Source organism: Fringilla coelebs, assembly GCF_963513975.1.
Source record: "Fringilla coelebs genome assembly, chromosome: 2".
Taxonomy (NCBI): Eukaryota; Metazoa; Chordata; class Aves; order Passeriformes; family Fringillidae; genus Fringilla; species Fringilla coelebs.
This window is the reverse complement of record NC_140029.1, coordinates 108,166,543-108,182,234: the sequence shown is the minus strand read 5'-3', so window position 1 is coordinate 108,182,234 and position 15,692 is coordinate 108,166,543. Positions and strand designations below refer to the sequence as shown.

General features: G+C 37.9%; 1 protein-coding gene across 1 annotated transcript in view; it reads left to right on the top strand.

Moving 5' to 3' along the window:
- ROBO1 (roundabout guidance receptor 1) overlaps nt 1-15,692 on the top strand; it is a 289,474-nt gene that overhangs the window by 36,602 nt on the left and 237,180 nt on the right. The window contains exon 2 of the mRNA XM_084226959.1: nt 3,396-3,722. Coding sequence (XP_084083085.1) covers nt 3,396-3,722 — 327 coding nt within the window. The remainder of the gene's footprint in view (nt 1-3,395; nt 3,723-15,692) is intronic.

The following is a 15,692-nucleotide window of genomic DNA, read 5'->3' as shown; positions in this document are numbered from 1 at the left end:
TGTGCCAATAGCACAAACATTTTGGATTTCCTCCGAAGGAGAACGTGTTTGTACACAAGGGGTGCGCAGTGTTTGAACCCCTGACATCAGCAGCTTTCATATTTCAATACACTCCCTGCTGTTTGTCAATGAGTTTTGTTTTAATATGCTACCAACAGGATGTTTTAAGGTGGGGATAAAGGCAAATCTTAGCTCCTACAAGTTTGTCATTTATCTAATGCAAGTTTTCTTAGAACCTTCACATCTGTTTATGTCGTTGTTTGAATTCTTGTAAAAATTGTTGTGGCGCAGCACAATGGTTTCCAGAAACTGGGAACATGATTTCATATAATTGTTCTTTTAAGCAGCAGCATGAAATAATTAGTATGGGGTACTTTAATTGGTGGTATCCAATTGACTTTTTATGAAAGACTTGAATCGTAATAAAAGCAGAGAACACAAGTTGGTTAGTTCCTATAACCCAGTGCTGTCATCTTCGGGGAAAAGAAGCAGCAGCTCTCTTGTGTATTTAATGGCAGATCCAGTATGTGCTAGGTGCTCAGCTCTTGGAGTTTGTTGGGTTTTTTTTATGTCTTCTGGGAAGGATTTTTGACAGGAAAATTATAGGATTGGTGCCCACTCTTAAGATTTATGTTGATAATTGAAGCTGCTTCTTCTCAATAAAACGTAAATGCAGCTTAAATAACTAGCTGAAAGAAAAGGAAGATTAAAAAAAAAAGAAAAAGTGTAGATATGTAGAAAGATTATAACTTGGTTGTCAAGGCCGTTATACCCCTCAGGCAGTTGTCACTAAAGCTGTGCTTACTGCTCACTATGTGCCAGTCAACTAATCATGCAACTTCTGTCCCTTTCTGATCAAAGCAGTGTTATGAAATTTGCTAGAGGAATGTTGCTTTATAAAATACTAAGATTAAAAAAAAAATAGATATTTATCTTCTCCAATATTATCCAGCAAAGATAAAAATATGTATGAGCATTCCTGGATGATCCTGAAGGATTTTTTCCCCCCGCTTAGGGTTTTGAGCCTCAGTTTTCAAGAAAGTTTAGAGGTCAGTTTTTATGCTTTCATTCTGTACAGTGCTTGAAGTACATGTCCAGCCAGTTAAATGTCAGTGTGGAAAGCTTGTATACAATATATCTGAAAATGGTATTTGATTTATTTGTGGTCTGGGCTAGGCTGACAGAAACAATAGGAGGCTTGTCCTGTATTGTGTGCTGGCTAGCTAGGATTGCCTGAGAAAATACAAACACAGTACACACTAGCATATGTCAAAACTTTGGTTTTAAAAGACTTTTTAACTGCCTTTAAAACATCTTACATTGAAATTGGCTTTTTATTTTTCCCGAGCATCTTAAGAGCAATTGATTTTAGCTCTGTAATCCTTTGTTTCAACACCTTTCCTTGGGAATTACATAGGAAGTGAGTAAAAATATAAACAAAATAAGGTTTTTAATCTCTCTCTCGGCATTTTTACCATGGAAAGAGGGATTTGAAATTGATCAACACACTTGTGAGGGCAGAAGTATTCAATGAGGGGCTTTTCACAAAAGCTGTGTAAAAGTTTGGGATGAGTAGACACAGATGCAGCTGAGATGTGTTCTCGGGGAACGCAGAAGTCTGTTAGAGGTTTATTTAGCTGCTGCAAAAACCAGTGCTGGTTGGCACAATTTTCTTGTTCTCTTAGCTCCCCTTTCACTGGGTTTGGCCTGTGCCAAACCTCTTGGAGGTGGTGCTTAAAATTTGTCTTTGGGGCAGGCTTGGGCTGCTTGGGTCAGCAGAAGGGTTTGGAAGCTCCCTGGCTTCTGTTTTTTTTACCCAAACCTTACCTGAAGAGGAGGTTTATTGCTGTTTTAAATGTTTTGTGATCAATTTAATGATCAGTAACATTCATGTGAAACTAGCCTGTTTTGCTGCATAAAGAATGCAAATGTATTTCAATGTAGTCTGGCCACACTGACAGATTTTTGAGTGTGTTGTAGTGCTAGCTGATTAGCTGAGCATTTAATTATCTTGAGGTGAAGAAAATGTGAAATAAAATTAATATGGTACATTTTTTATACTTTTATTTTATATACATATATATACATATATATCTGTATGACATATTTAGCATATATTTAAAACAGCAGTTCTTGGACCTCTCCTCTTCTTGTCTCCTTTCCCTGTTTCCACATCAGTTTATGGTCTATTAACCTGCAGTGAATAGATCTTGTGTTTCTGGTGCTTCGCAGCTGTTCAAACCCCATGTTATTAATGTTAATAAAGAATCTTGGCACCTGAGATTTTAATAATCAGGAATTAGTGACCCAAGAGACTAATTTTTATCCATGGCAAAGTTGTGCTTCAAGAAAGAGGAAAATAAGGAAAACAATAATTTGAATTTGAGTCAACATTTTAAAACCTTGAAAGTTTTGATAGGTGTTTGTTCCCAATTTGGAATTGTTTGGTACCTGGTAACTTACCATATTTGTTTGTGGTATATATCTATGCAGACTGTTACTGGGGTTGTTTGTTTGTTTTTTGGAGTTTTGGGGCTGTTTGTTAGGTTTTTTTCATTTGTTTTGTGTTTTCTTTTTGTTTCTTTGGGTTTTTTTGGTTTTCTTTTTTTTTTCTTTATGCAAGTTATCAGCTTGAATTTTTAAATAGCGTGAAATTGAGTGCTTTTCTAGAAGAGCATCTTGTTTAGAAGTACCTTGTCTAAGAGAGTATCTTATTTGCTTGTGACTATTCTTTTATGCTGGATACACTTGCCTCACAGTTTTTTTCTAGATTGGAGCCATGTAAAATTTTATAAACTTTTTTCCCTGATGGATGAGGCGTAAGATGCACTCAGGCCCTCCATGCATTTGTACTTCAATGGCACTACTGAGCAAGGGACTTGAGATGATAGTATAAGTGGCATAAAACACCCCTGTGGGCACTGGAAATGTTAGAGTTACTCTGTAGACATTGCATGAATTAATGGCCCTTCCAGAAGGTTGCATGAGGTTGGCTATGGATTATGGATTAGAAGTACCAGTTCTGCTGGTTGAGGTGGTCTGATCTCTGTGGAGCATCTGTAGGACTAGTTTCTGTAGTTCTTGATGTGCATATGCATATATGTATAAATTTATTTACATGAATAGATCCATGTAAAGATTGATGTGACTTAGGAATCTGGCTGCTCACTAGCATTAGGTCCCCTCTTGAAAAAATGCTTTTGAACATACTCACTTTGGAGAACCCTGCACTTGGTGAAGTGCACTAAGGTTTTCTTTTGTGTACTTTAGGATGTTAATAGCAGCTCCCATCAAACGCTGTGCTGCAAGGTGATGGTTAAGTAGCTGTTTTGCCAAACACCGTGACTGTACCTGGCGGCGATTTCCTAAGAAAAACTTTGTTTTTCACCTCGCAGGTTCCCGTCTTCGACAGGAGGATTTCCCGCCTCGGATCGTGGAACACCCCTCCGACTTGATTGTTTCCAAAGGAGAACCAGCCACTCTGAACTGCAAAGCAGAGGGAAGGCCCACCCCCACCATCGAGTGGTACAAGGGGGGAGAAAGGGTGGAGACGGACAAGGATGACCCGCGCTCCCACCGGATGCTGCTGCCCAGCGGATCTTTATTTTTCCTGCGCATCGTGCACGGGCGCAAGAGCCGGCCGGACGAGGGGGTCTACGTGTGTGTGGCAAGGAACTACCTCGGGGAAGCTGTAAGTCATAATGCATCGCTGGAGGTGGCAAGTAAGTGCATTTCCCTCCTCCCCCCCTTTGGTAACAGCCGCTCGCTTTGATGTTATTTGAAGATAAAAATAAGTGTGAGCTGCCTCTGAGGCAGTGACTTGAAAGCAATGAAGGAATTACACGGTTAATTATTATTTATACGGAGATAGGGAAATGGAAGGGGAGTCAGGAGATGTATCGTATCGCTGGAGAAATTCAGATGATTTTGTGCATTCTCGCTACTTTTATGCTTCCGTGAAATGATGATTGCTTTATGTTTGTAAGATTTTGTGTACTTAGTTTCAGTTTATGCGTGTTTTTTCCTCTCCAGATAACCATGCAATTTACAGTGTGTAATAGGAGGCAGGATAGCCAGGATGTGATCTAACGGGTTAGTTGTTGTTGCACAAATAAGCACTGGAAACTGGAATGGCAGATTTAGAAACACAAAATTAATTTTTTTTTTTCCTCTAAAAGAACTGGCTCACAAAGTTATCTCTCTGGTTTTAAGTAGTGGCCAACGGAAGGAGCAGTCAAGTATGTTCACATCACTTTGTAATGCTTATCTCTTCCTGTATATCCTTTAAACTCTACTTGTTGTAGAGGAAGAGATTGTACGTTAAAGTGGTTTAAGCATTTGTACAGAGGCCCAAGCGTAGGTCAAAAAAAAAAAATCAATTTTGGGGGTACTAGAGTATGAGAGGAAGCCTTGCAATTCAAAGTTAGATATCTATTTTGAAGTGGCTTTTATAGGCTTCCTTTGTAATGTGTAGCAATTCACCTGGTATCCTGTTTAGGAGTAGCACAGAACTGGGTGAGTCACTCTGAAAACACTGATCTCTGTTGACTGAATGATTCATGTTGTTAAGGAGCTCTGAAGAGGCTCCTATCTCTTAGATAGGTTAAGTGCCACCGTTGGTGTATAGTTTTAGAAGAAGGGTTTATAGATTTTCATAAGTCTCACAGCAGGTCAAGGAAATAGACTACAAATTTGTGCATCAGCTTGAGCCCTCTGTCTGGTCTCTCACATTCAAGACAATCCCAAGGACTTTTGTAACTACACCAGAAAGATCTCAAGCTTCACATACAACAGCATAGATATACATGATTAAGATCATGCTGTTTCCTTGTTAACCACTTTAGTGATAAAAGTAATCAGTGTCTGGGTAGCTGGAAGTATGCTTATCCAGTAAATGTGTAATCTGAATCATACTCCTTACTCTCAAATCTGGTGTCTTGTAAGTGTAATTTTGAGTGGGCATTAATGGTTGAGATCTTGATTTTTATCTAATTGCTGTTTGATTTACAGCACTTCATGTTGGTTCTTAGAAGGGGTTTTAATGTTCTGTGCTTATTTCGTGTTCTTTTGGTTTGTGATGTACCTTGAAGCGCTGTGTGAAATGCACACAGTGCTTCTGTGTCTTCCACAACTTCTCATCAGAACCCAGAAACGTGAGGTGGATTTCAGTGATTGATGCACTGAGCATACATCAATTCAACTGGTACATAGTTATTAAATGTGTTTGTCACCCCTCCCTCAAACAGTTTTCATGTTTATAGTAGAGAGTCACACCAACAGGGTCTGAATGCAAAATATTTATATTGCCACCATTTTTTTTAAGAGCTTCAACCAACCCTTGAGACAAAAAAAAGACTTCTTTGAAGTGTGTAAATGTACACCATTTAACAATAATGTAGCATTAAATTGTTAATCCTCCTCAAAGCGGAACTCACTAGCCCTTATATGAAGTGCTTTTATTGAAAAGTAGCCACCAACAATGCTGTAAACAAAAAAAACCCCACAATCTATATGTGGATGTAAGATTTGTATACATCACAAATACATACACAGTTTCAGTTGCATACCAGGACCTCATAGACAACGAATTTTAACAGTAAAGATTATTATTTTAGTAGAAAAGTAGTGATGTGACAGTGCAATAGCACCAAACCACTTTAAATAGCACAGAAGAGGTGAGGAACAAGGAAAGAGTTGAAGGCTGGTGGAATGCATTTGCATTAAATTAAAAAGCTCTGCATTATAGGTGTAATGCTATCATCATTATAAACTGGAGCTGCCTTCACAGCGGATTGCTGCAAATCAGCAAACTGCTCTGTTTAGTTCTCAGTACACCTGTGCTGAGCCCCAGAGCCTTTGTATGCCTGTAGTCATACACAGTTGCTTGTTTAGAAATCCTTATGTTCTAGTTTAATTTTTGTGTGTTTGCAGAGTCAAATTGCCTTTGTTTGGTTTCTACTTTCCACAAAGTACAGAAGATGAATAAGAGTACTCATTATATGCTTTGATGCCACAATTTTAACCAGAAACATTTGTGAAACAGGGAACAGCATCATGTTTTGCACTTTACCTGCAAGCTCTTGACTGGAAGAGGCAGCTCATGTCTGCACCAGTTTTTTTTACAATGTGATAGGAAATTTATCACTTTTCTTCCATCATCTCATATAGTAACACATTGTTAGATGAAATTCCTTTGCTTTCCAGTGGATGTTGTATACTTGACTTTAGATTCAGGTTAATTCTAAAGTAAGTTTTCATGTCTGTTATGCCTTCATGCAATTATTTTTCCACTTTTTAAGCAGTTCCCATGCTCATCTTTTGAGATTAATCCATGAAGAGAATTTGTTGCCTGTGTAGCCAGGTGACATCTTCCTGAAGCACACTGGGCTTAGATTCCACAGTTGAAAAGAAATGTGATTTCAAAGCTACAGATTTCAGAAGATTGCACTGTATTAAAAACTGTTTTATCTTTTTTTAAATACCTCTGTATTTTAAGAACTTTCAGAGCTGCTTTAGATTTGATTACCACAGGGGAGTAGTGGCTTAAATCAGAATTGAAGGTGATTTTCCATCGGCTTTGTCACTTTCTAGTCATCAGCCTCTCCTTGGTGACTTGACTGACATTTGCATGTCATTTAATCCAGAGGATGCTGCATTTTCTTGCCCTGATATATATCTAAGTAATGATAGTGTTAGTCCTAAATTAATGCCATTGAACATGATCTAAATAACATTTATTATCAGCAAATTGAATTAAATAAGGCTCTTATTCAATCTGTGGCTCTTGTGACCCTTCCAGAATATTTGAAGGTGTCGTGTGTCTACTCACAGCATTAATGATTTGTTGTATCTTCTCCATATCCTATTTTATTTAATATAAAAATATTTGTGCAGCTGTATTTGTTCAAGTTTCTTCGGTTATTTCTTTGAAACCATGCTCCATCCCCTAAAAATCCTTAAAAATAAGGTGAACCTCTGGCTGGTGAAAAGTGGTATCCTAAATCTACCAAACGTGTTCTTTAGCCAGGCACTTGATATTTCAATAATTAAAATCTTTCAGACACTTTGGAGACGAGTAAAACTACTCTCTGTTACACAGCCTTGTGCAAAGAAGCTTTGTAATGTAGTATTACTTGACATTTTCTTTGTAATTTAGATCTGTGATAAATGGGAAGGAGATAAATTTGCATAAAATGTGAATCACAAGTCAGTCAAACAAGTAATGCTGTTTAACTGGGGGATTTATTTTTTTTTAAAGTTGACTGGCTTCATCTGTGTTTGAAATCCCATTTCCACAACTTTTTGAAATGGAGACTGGCTGTATGTGTTCAGAGTTGATTTGCAGAAGCATGCAGTTTCTGCAGTGTAGCCCAGAAGGGCTGAGCGATGGGATAATCAGGCTGGAGGCATCCTCCAGACTGAGCCTGCTCCAAGTCTGTTTCCCTCCCTCTTCCTGACTTCCTGAACTCGGCCTTTTGATCACTGGAGACCTACTTAAATTAGCTCCATGTTTTGTTTTGGAGGAATGTAACTGGTTTTGGATTACTGCCTACCAGTGACGCGTTCTCTGGTGGTGAAAGGTCCTAAAGAACGTGGAAAGGGCATGTCCTTGTCAAAGTGAAGCTGGCTAATTCTCTCTATAAATGTCAGCTTTTACAGGTGGCAAAAGAAAGTGGAATCATACTTCATCCTCAGAGTAAAGGCTGAAGACTGTTTTGGCCATCACATAAACAGTTGGAAAACAAAGTGGTTTTTCAGAGTAGAGAAATAGAAGCAGTTTTGAAAAAGTGCATTAGCAGACTGGAAGTGGCTGCAAGCTGCTTCCCATGTTTGAATCTCTCTGGATTGTCTGGTGAATGGATAAACCTGATTAAGACCAAATTCAGTTACTGGTGTGTGATAGTTTGTTTCAAGTTTTTAATTTTTTTTTTTAATGTTATTCTATTTTGAGGAAAATTGTATCTCTGGATCTTGGGGATGTCTGTTAAGTAACAATTTGTAGAAGCCCACTCATCTCCAGAGAGGCCACAATAGCTGCAGGGGTATATTCGTCTTCCTTTCTCCACTCTAAAGATTTTTCGGGCTGTTAAGAAAAAAATCAAATGCAAATGAAGTTGTTTGTATTTTCTAGTTAAAATCTGGTTTTCAAATAATATTTCTCTGAGATAAACTTACTTCTCTTTTGCTTTAAGTTCTTTCCCCTTATACCTTGCCTTGTCAGAGTGAGTTTTTAGAGGAGGAGTATATTTATGACCAAGGTATTTGGCATGATTCTTTCATGTGTATCTTTGTCATCACCATAACGTAATTTCCAGTGCATACTAGATGATGGCTCTAATTCTAAAAATGTTTTGTTACAGTTTTAAGATTATAGAATCCGAATTTTACTGTTATGCAGAATATGAGCTGCAAATTTAGCTCAATTAGCTCAATTCTTTCTCACTTGGCATTAATTTTAGGCACTATACAGCCTTCCTGAGTTATTGATTGTATTATTACCTGCAAGTTATGCAGTATTGTCAGAATTCAAACAATGAGTTTGTATAAATGGACCTTATGTGGAATCACTGGCATGTTAAGAGTGGGACAAATAACTTCTTTCTTCATCTGCTTACAGTTTTATTTTGCAGAGTCTCACAAAAGTCAGGGCTTCGTTTCATGTGTGTGGTTGGTTTTAAGGTATCACAAAACGTCTGTCTTCTTTGAGTCTTTGTCCTTTATTTCTTGAGTGCAGGCAAAAATAATAGAATTACTGGCTGTGCATGCTGTAGAGGGGGCTACAAGGTTAATGTATGCATTAAGGAATAAACAGATTTAAGAAAAACAAAACCTCTTGAGATTTTTGAAAAAAACCAACAACCAAACAACGATCTAGGGAAAACTAAAGCAGTGAGGCTGGACTGGAGAAGCTATGGCTTAAATACGCTTCTATCAGTTAGTTTGTAAGTTTGGTATGGCAGAACTTCATTCTTTATGTCTTAGTCTATTATTAAAATAAATTTCCATGTTTATTATCTAAAATGCAACTTGTATGTATTTGGAAATTCGTAAGGTTAGTTCTTAAAAGTCCTAAAAATCATCAGATTCATAATTTAGGGTTTTGGTTGTTCTGTGGGGATGTTTGGAAGCCTCTTCTGTAGTACATCTGAAGTGCTAAGATTCGCTAGATTTTGGAAGTAGACTAAGAGAACTTTGATTGCAGATGTGCGTCAACATATTTGAGAATTATAGCTAATTTTGTATCAAAACAGTTCACAGGTGAGGGTTACTGTCAATGGATTACAATGGTACTTAAAAACCAAAAATTTTTCATGGATGCTATTACCTGAGACTTTCAACCACTGTGAAAACAGAGGACATAAATAAAAGATTCCTATTCAATCCCTATCTACTCCTGCCAAGATCAGGGCAAAATAATGCACACTTTGCCTGAAAACTGTTCTTACATGCCTGTATTTTCCCAGAAACTATGCAGAACAGAGGAAGTTAGGACTACAGTTCTTGATGGGTTGTGATACTGTGAATAAACAGATTATTCTTAAGCTGATGAGTAATTTAAGATGTTCCAGTGGCCACGCTGGGATGGATGATTAAGCAAAATTAGATGTTTTATAGTCTTGCCAGAAATTGCTGTGCAGCTCACTGAGTTCATAAATCAAACAATGTGGTGCCAGTCTTTTCGTGGAATGGCAGCTCTGATGGGTAAAAGATTATCAGAAACCTTGAACCAAAACTGGGGAATCTGGCTCTTCAAATGAGGTGAAAGCTTTACTTTGCACATTTTATCATCAAGTTCTTAGTTTCAAAGAAAAAAATTGAATCAAAATTGTTCAGGTTGAATGGTCTTACTAAATCAAGCATGAGCCTGAGACAAGTATTTAAGTGTTTTTCCTGAATCCAGCTAACATAGTGAATTGATACCAAAGCTCTCCTTAGTTTTGCTATTCAGAAGCCTGTGGAAGATGATTTGGGCTCTTAACATGAAGTGTAAATGTGAATAAAGGCAGATATCCTAACTGCATGAAGAAGGAAAAGGACATTTTGATACCACAGTTTTTCAGTGTCTGATGCTTGTTTTTCCTCCCTTCCCATGGCAGTAAGTGATGTGCTGTTCAATAGTTCTCCAGCCTGTGTCTGTGCCTCTGGGCTGGGAAAGACTGAGCAGAGTTTAGAGGGAACTCCTTAATGCCAGTTATCAAATTAAGTGGGACCATTGGCTGTCTCCTCTTTTTACCTGGTGGTGAGCTTCCTCTGGTCCAAGGGAGTCTTTATATGATGTTTTCATCTAAGAGGTGTCTAGTACATTTTCTCCCAATTTCTGCTTTAGACTCTTGGTATTTCTTCCCCCATCTTGTCCCCTCCTCTTCCTCCTCCCTCCCCCAAGACATTTTGGTAGAACTAGATGAAGTGAAGATCATTTCTATTTTTATAAGTGTTTCCATTTCCTAGCTGATGATACAGGACATATGCCTGTAGGCAGAAGTATAAAGTCAGGCAAGTAAAATGCTGACTTGTACACTGCTTGTTCTAAGGCTTTTTTTCCCCAGGATGACACTTGAAAAAAAGTTTTTCTGAAGTTCTTAAAGACTTGCTTCTGATTTAATATTTGGAAATAAATTTGCATTGTGCCAATATATTTTGTATATGAATTGAGAATATTTGGCAAATACTCCATATTAATGAAATATTAATTTGAGTGATAATTCCTCAGAAAACAAAATATCAGCTGTGCTTAAAATTTTGAAGAAAAAAAAAAATTATTTTTCCTTTTTACTGTCATAAGGTTAAAACCTGTCTTTGAGACCATACTGCTGACAGAGATAGATTTGCGTCTTTGTGTCTGTGAGCTGTTTTGATGAGAACTGTCTGACTTGACTTGCATCGTGTATGTAAATTGATTTCAGCTGATTGCTTTGAATTTGAAAGAAATTTAATTTGAAAACTGCCCCGTTCCACTCCCTGAGGTGGTAGATGCTTCTCTACGTCATCTGCTAAGCAGTGCACAGTCAGCATATGTCTGTTCCTCTCCTATTTAAACTGTGTTCTCCAGAGAAGCAGAAATTCCCTTTAGACCAGGCACACATCTGCTGGCTCTCTCCTACTAGCAAAGCAACTGAAAAGATATCTTTCCTGTGATTAAAAGAAATATGTCTGGAGGCGCTTGGTTTTTGTTCAATTAATCAAAGATTAAACACATGTGGACTCTTTAAACTGGGCTTCTTTGTGCTTCCATGCTATCAGAATTGGTTGGGGAGAGGAGCTGGGTGTTGGAGCTGGCTAGACTGAAATTTAATTTTTTACCTATGTACAAGCTATATAATTCAGTTCCAAAAGGTCACAATAAGGTGGAGGGAAAAAAAAAAAAAACACGCAAAAATCTTGTTTGTTAGTTTTTAATTAATTTATAAGTTTAAAATATTTGAGCTTTAGGAAAAAAAAGGGGGAAGTGTCAAATATTTTTTGTAACACTTGCTTTTAAAAGGAAAAGAAAAAAGTCTTAGGGTTATGTGATTGGGCTACTTTATACATAGTTGCCATTTTGGTAACCATTTCCAGATGCAAAGGCATTTTTAGTTGCTTTTGTTCCACAATTCCTGTTAGTAAATGCTTTCCTGGCAGAAACTGTTAGTGTTATAAGTCTGGTTTTCAGCTCAGTGACTTATCCTTACTCAACAATAATACTTCTGATAGATTGTTTTGTAAAAAACCTGCAGGCTTTCCTCTGATATTAAAAGAAATGAATTGTTTTTTTCACCTGAAAACAAAAAATCCTGCAAGAGTAAGATGGCAATAATTAAGCAGATTCTTTGAATACCACACTGTTCTTAAATTTTTCATCAGACACTAGCAAGTCTCTCTTGTAGACATCTTTATCTGAAGAGAATTTGTATGGCTCCAGTTTTATTAGTGGAATTAGTTCTTTGGTGAAGTGTGTGATGTGGTTTTAAAACAGAAAAGGCTCTGCTGATAAAGTAACTTAACAGAGAGGTTTTTTTTTTTTTTAAGTGGTGTCTTCTAGACTGGTCTTTGTAATAACTATGATTTTTGTTTCTTAATAGATCAAGTTTTCTTCAAAATATATGAAAACTTAGCTATGCTTCATTTTCTGAATAAACATAAAATCCAGTGTAAAGGTTTTTCCTTTCATAAGGAGGCATCAAGCAGCATTTTTGGAAAGATACTTCATATGATAGCAAATTTTCTTCATAAAATAAAATGTATTAGACTTGTAGTAATAATTACTGAAGAAGTGACCACTGAAATATTCAAAACTGCCATCATGGAATTAGTTAGTAAAATATAATAAAAATCTCAGTATGTAGCTCTTTCACTCTGAATGGGATGAGCCAGTCCTTTGATATTAATAAAAGGTGTGATGGTCAGCATTGCAAATTATTTCATTTTAATTAGGTTTTTACACCCAAAAATAGTCACAATATTTTCCCAAAGTAGAAAACAAAGTCATGAAGGTTAGCTCACTTTAGTAAATTTTTGTTTCTATACAGAGGAAAGAGGATCAAGGGATACTTCTATTCCAATACCATGAAAAGTCCTCTCTCCTCTATTTATAAGTGGGTGTTTCAAAAGAAGATATTAAAGGCATTTTATAATATTTAAATATGCCCGTATTTGGGAATGAAGGTGGTCTTACTGTTGCTGTTTTCTAGACAGAAGAACTGAGGGAAAAAGAAATTAAATCTTCATCTCAGACAGTCACAAAAAATCTGTCAGCTCTGGAGAGATTGGGAACTCTCTTGCAGTTCTGTTTGTTCTTCACAAGACTGCTCTTCATTGCTCTGTTTTAAGGACTAATTGAAATGTTTCATAGCAATTTTTAGCACTAACTACAAATAACTTTGGAAACCCTTTGAAATGTTCCAAAAATTTCCCCCTTTTGGGTGGTGCTGGGATAAAAAATGAGTTCTCTAACTTGTAATTTTCCATTTTCCTGGATTTATTCCTCTAGAGCCTGTGTTGCTGATTCCCTATGGCAGTGGGCCTCCTTGTTTTTTTGTTTTCTCCCTGCCAGCTGCTCATGGCTCAGCTGAATATATCAAGATGATTGAGTCTTTAACCCTCTGCTGCCCAGACAGCAAAGGCCAAAAAATGAAATAGGTAGGTGCTGTAGGAGATGCTGGAAACAGGGACACTTGTTTTTCTTCTTTCAGTTCACTGTGTTCCTGCTGGGCTTAGGGCTGCTTCTGCAGCAGCAGATGAGAGTCACTGGTTTTAATTTCACTCATGCTCAGGGGTGGTGTCAAAATTCAAATCCAGACCTTTTGCTTTATTACGTGGACTCAGTGAGGCACTCAGTGCCATGGTTTAGCTGATAAGGTGATGTTAGATCACAGGTTGGACTTCATGGTCTCAGAGGTCTTTTCCAGCCTAGTTTATTCTGTGGTTCTGTGATAGAGGATGTGAAGATTTGTGTGCAGGTCAGGAGCTTCCAGACTATCTGCTCTGGCAGTGTGACCTCCTGTTGGAGAGATCGCAGTCCCCATGCAGGACTGGTGCTGCCTTCCTCACTTTCATTTCTTGTAGGGGTTCTTGGGACACGGGTTCACTCATGATCTTCCCTGATTATGTTGTAGGTCTGGCAAGGCTATCTCTGAAAATCTCATCACAAAAGGTGTGTGAGCTAGGGAGCCTTGATATGGTTGTGGTCCCCCCTCTGGCTTTGCCAGTTTGGGGCAGATGCCGTGGAGGACCCAGCTTGCTCCAGCTCTGCCCCACAAAAGCTGCTCTCTGGACAGGCAGCTTGGTAAGGTGGGGAAGTGCTGGAGCTGTTACACTGCCATTCCAGCCCCTCAGCCATCACCCACGTTCTTTTGTTCCTCCCACACCTCATTCCCTTTCTCTCTTTCCCGCTCTCCTGTGGGCTGAGCAAATTGTTTAGCACAGTACATGATGTGCAGCCTTTGCTCCAGGCCATCGTGGGATCCAAGAAAAACCATCTTGCAGAGCTGGAGTCAGCCTTCAGGCTGTCAATTAGTTACCCCTGTTGTAGAGGCAGAATTGCAACTCATGCATATTTCTGCTCTATGTCATGGAATAGATGCAGAGCTTCAAAGTTAGGAGGGTAGAAAATGGGAGCAGTAATTAGCAGTTACAGTCCCTGGTTTTGCTCCTTCAGTGTGCCGTCATCATTTAAATATTTTGTTACTGGAAAGAAGAAAGTAAGCTTAATTTTTTCCTGACTTCAATTATGACAAAAAAGAAACCTGATTTAAACCAGTCTTCCTAGGGGATTAGATGAGCGTGAGTAGAGCTTGTCCATAGAAGTGCAGTGTAAACTAATGGTAAAAAATTGACTTACTTTTCTTCAAATTATCTGACTACTCTGTGGAAAGAGTCAAGCAGTGACCCTTTCCTTTAAACACACATACACAGACCCACTGGGTTGGTAGATAGAGGTGGAAGGCGTAGATGTGCATAATTCAAAATGCATTTACCCAATAATCATCAGTCACAATTTGCAGGATTTGCACATAAGACAAGTAAGATAAACAAGATAAAAAACCTAGATAAAACCAGTGGTGGTAAAGCTAAGTCCACTCTCCATAATTGAACCGAGTGGCCTGGCAAGTGTGTGCTTGCATTGAAATGCCACACCATATGTCTGAACATGAAAGGTATATGTTCAGAAGTTTTGCCTTTTGGGACCACAGTCTGTCAAGGGAGTGATGCTTAACAGGATCTGGAATCACATTAGATAGTCTAAGAAGATTTTTAATTGAGCTATGAAATAAAAGTACAGAGATTAGGTACAGGTGACTCACCAGTGAGGTGATTACTGGAATGCTGAATCCACTTGTGCACAAAAAAGGACATTGGAAAGTTGGAACAGGCTCAGAAAAGTTGCACAGATTATTCCAGATTTCAAAAGCTTGGGATACATGAGGCTTCTGCTCTGCCTAGTGTAGTTTTATAAATGCAAATGTTTAGAGTTAACCTGAAGCTACAGATCAACTCATACAGTATAGAAATGCCAATGAGGACTGTAATTCCATGACTGTAGATGCAGGGATTCTGTCTCCATTAAACTATATATGTGTGTACTACCCTGACCACAGCTACAGCTTGAAAAAGGTACAAACAATTCTGTGCCTAGGAAGTAAATCAGTAGGTAAAACCCTGCTTATTTTGCTGTACTTAAGTTTCATACTTCTCTGGGAAGTTAAATCAGCACCAGAGTTTATTTCAGTACTGTTATTTATTATTCAATTAAGATTACAGTAAAGGAAATCACAGGATGAGAAAGTAAGTGTGCAGTTTGCTGTTCAAACTATTCAGGCTTCCTAAGAAACATTAGTGTCTTGAAGAAATACTGTTATTCTTTACTGAATTCAAGCAAAGCAGAAAAGGCAGAAGAGAACTTGAGAAGTATTGTTGGAAAAGTGGTTGCTTTAAATAAGCTTTTCTTTCATTGGGAATGTTATTTCCTTTGGTCATATCATATTGAAATGAGGGAATATGTATTTTAAAGCTTTGGGGTTTGTGTTTCTCTAGTTTTTCTAAATGTTTCCTTGAGGTATTCATATATTGAAATGAACTGACACACAAGACTGCATGAAGCTCTGTGTGGTATCTTTAGAGTTAAAGAGGAGAGCAGAAAGTTTGAATTGGTCTGTGGTCTACATCCAAAGGTATTAACTATTCGCCAGACTTTAGTTACTGTCTCTGTCTGTAAT